General features: G+C 40.5%; 1 protein-coding gene across 1 annotated transcript; it reads left to right on the forward strand.

Annotated features, from left to right (window-relative positions):
- On the forward strand, nt 1-1,254 carry LOC119726408 (gastrin/cholecystokinin type B receptor-like). Its single transcript, XM_038198062.1, has one exon. It carries the CDS (start codon nt 1-3, stop codon nt 1,252-1,254), a length of 1,254 nt encoding a protein of 417 aa, XP_038053990.1.
- Nucleotides 1,255-9,297: the final 8,043 nt, after the last annotated feature.

Raw genomic sequence — 9,297 nt, forward strand, 5'->3', positions numbered from 1 at the left:
ATGGACAACGCATCATCAAGCTTTGTCTCACCAACAGCGAGCACGGACCTGATAGATGACAAGCCGCTAACGGCCGGGCCTGATGTCGGTATGACCATCAACGCCATATTAAAACTCGTCTTCTACGTGACCGTCATGATTGTTGGCATATCAGGCAACAGCTTGATCCTGAAAGTCTACTGGTCCAAGCCCCAGAAGACCAGTACCCACGTGTTGATCATGGGTCTGGCTTGGATTGATCTCATGGTGTGTGTCTGTCGCATCTACAGTTTGGGTTTCTTCATCTATGTCCTCCTTGGGCGAGAACTCCCAAGCGTGTTCACCGCAATCAGGATCTTTGACGTCGTCAATATCTATGCGTCCATTACTGTGACAGGTGCCATCGCTCTAGAGCGACACGACTGCGTCTGTCGATCGGGCAAGAGGCTGCTGAATCACCACTGGGCCAAGCTTATTTACCTCGGCTCGTACGTCGCTGCCACTGCTGTGTGTATTCCATTCACTATCAATATGCTATCTCCTTCTGTGACAGCTCAAAAAGTCTCCTTGACCTTCCAGTTGCTTCTCTATCTTGTCATTGTGTTCATTGCCGTGATTTGCTACGGGAAAGTCTACCAAGCCATACGGAAACACGTCAAAGTCAATGTACTGAGCCGACATGGACCAGGGACCAGTTGGTGCACGGCTGTTGAGGCTGAGGGCAGACGACACGATGCCTCTGTCGTCACGGGGGCCAGGACCTCGCCAGCTCTGCCCTCCTCGGACAAAGAACCGTTGACAGCTGACCGGTCGGGACCCAGGTCCGTCTTTGTCGTCTCAGCCACTGAATTAGCCGGACCCTCGACAAATCCCACAGATGCCCGGGAACATCTCGCCGACGTATTCCCATCAACGGGGAACCCTGCACCGGCATCGCAGAACCACGAGGATGACCGCGAACTGAGGTCTCCCAATCCCCAGGCCAGAGACAACCCGATCGGTACGACGATGACACTCCAGCGGAAGACCACACGAATGCTCTTTGTCACCAGTGTCGTGTTCCTTGTTACCTGGCTACCCTACTGGCTTTATGTCGCCGTCGCTCTTCACAAGTCCAATGGCGGTGACGTTCACCCCAACGTGCTGTCGGTCATGTACAACTGTACGTTGTTTGTGTACATCAACAATGTCGTCAATCCTTTCATCTACGGACTCGCCAATAGGCGCTTTAGAAAAGACTGCTTTGATGTGCTCAGAAAGATGAAGCCGTGTTGAACTATTCTGAATTCTTAACCCGAAGGGGTCTTTTCTCGTGTATACCTGTTACAACGAGTCTGCCTGTTATACTTCTTATGACGCTTAAGCACAATAAAACACCTCGGTGTCAATCGACACTATAAAGTGGTTCATCGATCAACATATTAAGTTTCACTTGTTCAGTTGTGCAATGTGTAAATAAGATATGCACAGAACGCGCATTTTGCCCAAACTATCAAAATGTGTCCGTACACCTTGACATGCGTCTTGCATGATAACGTTTATAACCGTGTATAAACCATCGTTGGTATTTAACTGTATAAACTGTTTAATTAAAAGGGCATATATTTAACAATATAATACCTGTGTCGAAATCGTATACAAGCCCAGTTGTTTTGCACTTTGACGATGGAAACTAAGACGGGAGGGATTCGCGCTACCGTACCGTCGGTTCAAACCCGGTGCAAAGGCGGAAAGCGAACGCGACAAGTATTTGCGCTGCGAATTCATAAAAGTTGACCATATTTCAACTCGTGCGAATTTTGCAGCGAATGTCTCATGATATCAATTTGATTCACATTCGCATGAAGTATGAACTTCCCGTCAATTTGTTGAACACAGGGTGAGTGACTGAAAAAAAACTCGAAACCCAAATGGCAGGACCAATTTTTTTGAATGAAGTTCTTCCTGTAGCACTTTCAATCTAGGATATAAAAGTCCATTCATTAAGCCTTCTGCTAGTACATGTACGCGAATCATTCAAATCACTAACGTACTTTTCAAGTTAAGGAATTTTTGAACACAAACACCATTTTAATGTTCTGTCCACGGATCACAGAAAAGTAAGCGTTCTTTCAGCTCAGCAAAACGAAAACAATTCTCATAGGGATGTACGTGAAATGTTTTCGTTTTGCTGGAACAACACACCTTTTTTTGTGATCCGTGGTGTTTGTGTTCAACCGTTCCTTACTTGAAAAGTACATGAGTGATTTGAATGATTCTTGTACTAAAAGAAAGCTTAATGACTTGGCGTTCATATCCTAGATTTTGAAAGTGCTACAGGCAAAACTTCATTCAAAGATTAGTCCTGCCATTTTTTATTTTTTTTTTTCGCTTTAATTCTGTTCGATATGTGTTCGGGGTGTATGACCGTCCAGGTCAAACCATTTCAATTCCATTGTTTAAATCAATTGTTTCCACACCCCTCCCCGGGCTGCCCCACCCAAGACGTGGGGATTGTCACTTTTGAACTGACAAAATCGCCACCCCTTGGGCGAAATGTAAGTGACAATCTCCGACACACATGAGCTGGGCGCACTAAACTGATTGCCTTTCCATCTCTAGTGCGCAGATGATAAAAAAAAAAAAAATGTTTTTGAGTTTATACAACAATTCCAAGCCTTGCACTTAAAAAAAAACAAAAAAAAAACAACCTTACCAAACCCCGACATATGACTCGGGCAGGCCGGGGGAGAAGTGGGGGGGGGGGATCAGTTGATAGATGCATTAATGTACATGCATGGTTTATTAGATAACAATTTAAAAAAAAAAGAAGTGAGAAAATTATGACTGCTAGTGGAAATTACCTTTAAAAAAAACACCCCAAAAATTGGACTTTTTTTAGGAGCACGCGTCAAATTTCAGTGATCGTGTGATTGACACGTCCTTTCCGAGTTTTTGTGTATTATTTTCTTTCTCTTCAGAATGTCATTTCAAAGTACCCCGATTCTTATTTCATTATAAGTCTCCCAGGATTGGAATTCATCGAGTTACACAGGTCTGCAGACGCTGAATAATGTACCAATTCGATACCTTTGTTGACATTTTCGGAACGCCGTGGAGAACTGCACGAAAATGATTCGGATCTGAAGAATCGATATTTGAATGGAAATGACGTTTAATTGGGTTATATTAACAATGCTTTTGATTTGGATCTGAAGAAAAACTGAATTAAGCCGACGGACATCAAAAAAGAAATGGCTGACCCTCGGTTCAGACAGGCGTGCTAGAGTCGCGCCGATCCAAATTAAAGGCAAGATGCAACTCAATGCAAATGTATTTAAATGTTTGTAAATAACTGGTGACCTTCAAAAATAAGGACTGCAGGCGATGTGTTTAACGCGCGACGCAGTGCTCATAATTTAAAAGTTTTCTTTTTGCAGATTTAATCCTTTCAACACGAGATTTCGATGTCGTGTAACAGAGCAAAAACTTACAATAAATGTACGTTCCACTGTCGCTGCGCCCTAATACAACACAACATACATTTTTTAAAGTGGAAAACTGAGACTTCCAGTAGGCCAATCAATGTTGTACAGGCACGGCTCAGTCTTGAAATACAAATTGTTCGTACGTGTCGTGACGTGCAAGAGATAACGCGAGCGCACATGGCGTATGTTCTAGCCATAGATATAGAATAAAATGACTAGATCGGCAGCGCGTGCATACGCGCCATAGAATGTGCACAAAATGTCCCGTTCCCGCATGGACGCTCTATGCGCAGTAGTGCGTGGGGCAAAACGTGAGTTACGCGCACCTACATTCCCGCAGGTTTAAATTTGTGCACAAATTTGCATTTTTATGTCCGTAAAGTAACATTTTTTTACCAGTAGTTTTCAATTTGCATTTTCAAGCTGGATAGTCACCTCGAAGTTTGCTCTTTTTTCCCCTCGTATTTATTTTTCGTTTCAAAATGGTGGTGCGCGTTGCTAAGAATCTCCAAATAAATGTCAGCTGATCTAATAAAGTGTGTTTAAAGACATTGTTTTAAACAATGAAAAGGAAAACGTACAATGTAAAAACTGCTTTAAATTACCGTTGAATTATTTAAGAAAATTGTGAAATGTTTCAATGGATGATATTAGAGATTTGTGTTACAATTATTATCCTTTTTGGGATGAGAACAATTTACTTGGATTGCATAGTATATTATGTGTGACTTTTAATGACAATCATATTGCCCCTGAAAACCGTTTTAAGAATAAAATTAAATTACACTCCCATTATGTTCCGGCCTTCTGAATAACCTAATTAACTCCTAAAGTTTATTTACATTCTCTACTTTTAGTACCCATTTTGTTCAACATTGTGAGATTGCGCCTTCTTGAAGACTTTCAGATGCTGGATACGCCACTATAGAGGTCCAGAGCAAAATAACACAAATTCATTTGTTCTATTTTTTTATATCAGTGAAGGGCTGGGGGAGGGGCGTACATCCCCGGCCCCCGAGTATCCGGAAGTACAAAGCTGCATCCGATTACGGCATATGTCATACCCTGAGGAGGGACAATGGAGGAAAAAAAATGATCTTGGTGTTGTCCCTTAAAAGCTGCCGTGAATTGAAATTAAAGGACAGCGCAACAACTACTGAAAAAAAGAAGTTCAAACTGATCATCATTCTGTTTGTTGATGAAGAAAATAGCTTTCAAACAACTGAATGCAAGGTTTTTTTTTAAGCAACGCGCAACGGCATTTTAAAAAGGGAAATAAATACGAGAAATAAAATCAACAAAATTTCGAAATGAACATGCAGCTTGATAACCTATTTTGAATTTCGCTAGAGAAATAACTACTACAGGTCAAAAATATTACTTTAAGAAACAAGACCAGTGCGCGGAGTGGCGAAGCCACGAAAGGAATGCTATATGTCTATAGCTTCGGTGTGAGTGGTGCGAATAAATGGAATAAATAGCATGTACAACTTAGAACTATAGATTCCTTAGGTACATTCAAATCAGAACTACGCAAAGCCATATGTGCGTGAAATTTAGTTCATAATGCGGTGATCTACGGAGTAATGTATGCTTTGTTGCCATGGTATTATCGGAGCCGGATTGGTAATTTCCAATGGGGTTTTCGCCCATCTCGTATTCAGTAATTCATGTCTTATAGTTGAATGTACAATGTACTTGTATAGATTTTAATATTTCTAAAATACCAGTGAATTAATGTTCGTCGTATGTTTCACCAATGTACTTTTCCTTATGAGTTAAACTTTCCTAACATTATTTAATAATATTTGTAACGTATGCAGGGCCCCAAGCCATTTGCGAGTTAAAATTGGAATAATATTTGAAACGCTGACTTAAAGATATCGTCCATCATTTGTAATTTGTGCATTTTATTTATTTGAAGCAATACAAGTGCTCAAAATCTAAAGAAGGGTACTGAACAACTAACCTGATGCAGTTTCAGCTCGGCTTCAGCTTTATATTCCGAGAAAAACAGCATTCTAGGATCTCAATTTCAAATAAAAAGCTGCTGAATCATGTTTTGAATTGTGCCTGAATTCAGCATCCGAGGCACGTTCTCGCTGAGCCGATTGCAGCTACGCTAATGTGATTAGCAACGGTGTCTTTGATCTGGAGAATTCAAAGTTAAAATGTGCCAAGAATTCTGAGGAAGTCAGTATACCAGATGTTTTTCAAATTTAAATCCCAAAGGGTATAGGTCACTCGCAAATTGCTTATTGAAACCAGTTTTTAACTGTTTGGGCATACTCTGGATTACGAAATAGAGTAAATAAACAAATATATAAATATAGATGACAGGCCGTATGAGTTCATTCACATCAAAAGAGATATTAAAGATGGGGTTGCAAAACAAAAAGCTAGTAGAAATAAAATATCTCGAACTAGGTTTTATGGTGTAGTCAAACCTTCTAGAGGACGAGTGATGTCCTGACGATACCGCTGGTTAAAATTTATTGAAGTTAAATACAAGTAAATATAATATTAAAGATGGGGTTGCAAAACCAAAACAACCCAAAACAGACCCAAAAAACATGAGCATCAACGTCTTTTCCATCACATCTCGGCAGTTGAAGTGTCATTTTGACGCTACTCAACTTAAAATGCAAGGGAACCATTGATTCGAAGAAATACATGATGCTGAAATAAAATTGAAAGCTCTGTCGCCCCGCAAGCATGATGCGGAAAAAAACATATCAAGCGTTGGACTAGCCAGCGCCATTCTGGAATATAATGAAATAACACAGCGAACGGCAGGTCAATTATTTCGCCTCTGTCTACGAGGTTCTGCAGAAATGGATGCAAACTGATTACTTTTTTTCCCCGTGCTTTAAGGTCTAATGCATTTTCTTTAATGCAAGTGCATTCCCAGCACTTTTGGCGAGAATTATTTTCACAGTTTCTGGTCACAGTTCCCGATATTGTGTAATGCCGCCGTCAATAGTGAACCACTAGAAATGCTGCGGGTATTTCATTTTATATCTTCGGACAATAATCAAAAATCGTTTTAAACAAGAAAAATTGTCCTGGTCTTGCTAAAAGTTTTTTAAGAACCAGGACAATTTTCCTTTTTTAAACAAATTTGTAATTATTGCCCGAAGATATAATATAAAACAAATTACCACCAGCATTTTTAGTGGTTCCCTATAATGCATTTGCCGGTTAAATTTGAATACAATCTGGAACGCTGACTTAATGCAATGCCTTCCACGTTTTACCTTTGTATTCTCCAGACCAAAAGACTGTTACTATATCACGTGATTCGGGGCCAGCCTTATGCTAGCAACCCCCAGCTCCGACATGGTCTGGTGTCTTTGTGGCACTCTCACCCATTGTGAACAATGTATTGGTGCTGAGCGTCTCTAACGTAACTATGCAAAAGCTTGCCCCGAATCATGTGATTAGCAACAGTGGCTTTGGTCTGGAGAATTCAAATTTAAAATGTGCCAAGCATTCTGAGCAAGTCAGTGTACCAGTTGTTTTTTTTTCAAATGTAATTCCCAAAGGGCATAGGCTACTCGCAAATGGCTTTTTGACGGCGGCATTATACAGCCATATGGTCACGAAGGCAAAGCGTCGGGCGGTTAAGGAAAGCTAATCCGATTACGTACTAAGACGCTGTAACAGAGCGTTGAAATTCGTGAACCCCCCAAAACATGGCCTTTTGAATGTTGTGTTTTCTCAGAAAATATGCTCGGTATGATTGAAGTGTCACATTCTAACTGAAGAAAAAATTATAAACTTTATGTGAGTGAAAAAAATCGCCGTCATCGATGCCGAAACGTCAATACTGGTTACTGTCAAAGCTGACCTTCAAGTCTGGAAGAAATCGTTCGAAAACTTCCCCAAATGTATGTATTTTATTCCAATTGCATCGGAAGAAATCGTTCGAAAACTTCCCCAAATCAATGTATTTATCCCAATTTCTAGGAATTTACCCAAGTTGTTATGTCACGAGTAGTTGAACACTTATATCATCTAAGTATATTCTGAATTTCAGCTTAATCTGTTGTTGCGGACGCTAGTGTTACACCTGGAACCATCTCCAAGGAAAATGTCGAAGAGGATAAAAAAAAAAATTCCCTACCCAACCCATGTGCATTGTTCAGCACAGTGTCGAAGGCGCTACGGCTGACCGATTTCGGCATATTAGCACATCCATTAGCGTCACTCGGCTTGACATGGCGTGGGTCTCGGTATCGACCGATGGAAGCCGACAGAAAGGGTGATATTTGTTAATTAACAACTCGTGAAGGAGGCTTTTATGCAATTGTTTACTGCACACCGTAAAGGATAGGAACCTCATTAATATTCATAAGGCTTGAAAAGATTGATAGATATTGCGCACGCCATTGTTACAATTTTAAAAATTGCACGTAGCCAGGCCTATTTTTCCAATTTCAACGAAAAGTAATTAACATATCACAACGATTTTTAGCACATACTTGGATCATTATAGGGGAAAAGTTGCATAAAGATACGGTCTTCCAAACGGGAGAAATTAATTTTCAAAGGTTTCACCCGCCAACGTGAACATGTCTTGTGTACATGAAGTTTCATTCAAAATAAAATGTTACGTAACCTTTAGCAATCGCCCTTCGCAACCATATGGCTGTATACGGCATAACCTACGTATGGTGCTCGAAAAAAACCTTGTTTGTCATATCATGGAGCTCCATGGTTGTATCGCCATTTTGTGTGGTTATTTTGACCAAACCCACGTAATTATTATACATCTGAACATTCTGATGTGAAATGCATATTGTCTATCATGTACAAGATGAAAATAACCACACAAACTGGTCAGTGGTGCAAATCAGTGGCCGGGGGGGGGGGGGTTTACAAAATTCCAAAAAATTCCCCGGTTGTGGTAATTTGAGGAGGGCCACATAACACTAGGGGCGCTGTTTATTGTATACAAAATAATGCAGACCTTAATGAAACTGGCGCGCTTGCAGTACATAGACGGCGCATTTATAGCTCAGTTACGGTGAAGTTAATTCTCCGGCACAGTACATTTGGGGTGTTGGAAAGTTAGAAAATAACATTAAAATCGGCATTTTTTGTTTCTCACCACATAAATTGGGGGATCCAATGCCCCCGGCCAAAAAAGGGGTATATCCTCCCCTTCCTCCTCCCCTTCCTCCCTCCCGCAGACGCATCCCGCACGCGGACCATTTCTTACGATACCTATTATATAACAGACATACAGATCCTTGTTATTTGAAAGGTGGAAGGGTTGGTTTGGAAGAGATTAATACATTTCGCATCAAAAATTGTATTGAAATAAAAGTTCAAATATATAAAATGACAAGGATCTATTATGTCAGTTATATAAAACAAACATTGAGTGGCTTTAAATTGTACCTTGCGATAATATTCCTCCCATTTCACTCTGAGCCTCTCAATATCCCTTGTGCTTACCAGACCGAGTCGTTATCGTTTTAGTGTGGTTGAATTTTTCCATCAACATAATTGCAACTACGGATCCTACACACAAGGATCAACGAACATGAATACTTGTCAACAAAGACCCCTGCGCGCGGTGGCTTTCAGATTTGCGTGGCTCTGCGGCTGCGCCCGATCTGGTGTCGAAGTCAGTCAAGCCAGCTAATTATATTTTTGAATATTCATGAGTCTTTATTATTGAATTCTGGTAAGTGATAACAGCATAACCATGTTAATACCGAGCACAATATCTTAAGCTTTAAAACGAACAATGAAATGTCGCTTTTGTTTTATCGGTTCAGGATCAAATCTGTCTAGAACTTCTTAATGAAAGCCTAATTAAAAACAAACTTTGGGTAAACGG

This window comes from Patiria miniata, unplaced genomic scaffold (genome assembly GCF_015706575.1).
Source record: "Patiria miniata isolate m_02_andy unplaced genomic scaffold, ASM1570657v1 HiC_scaffold_2, whole genome shotgun sequence".
In the NCBI taxonomy this organism is placed as follows: domain Eukaryota; kingdom Metazoa; phylum Echinodermata; class Asteroidea; order Valvatida; family Asterinidae; genus Patiria; species Patiria miniata.

Excerpts from the sequence above, each read along its gene's own strand:
- LOC119726408 (XM_038198062.1), top strand. The coding sequence starts at position 1 with ATGGACAACGCATCATCAAGCTTTGTCTCACCAACAGCGAGCACGGAC.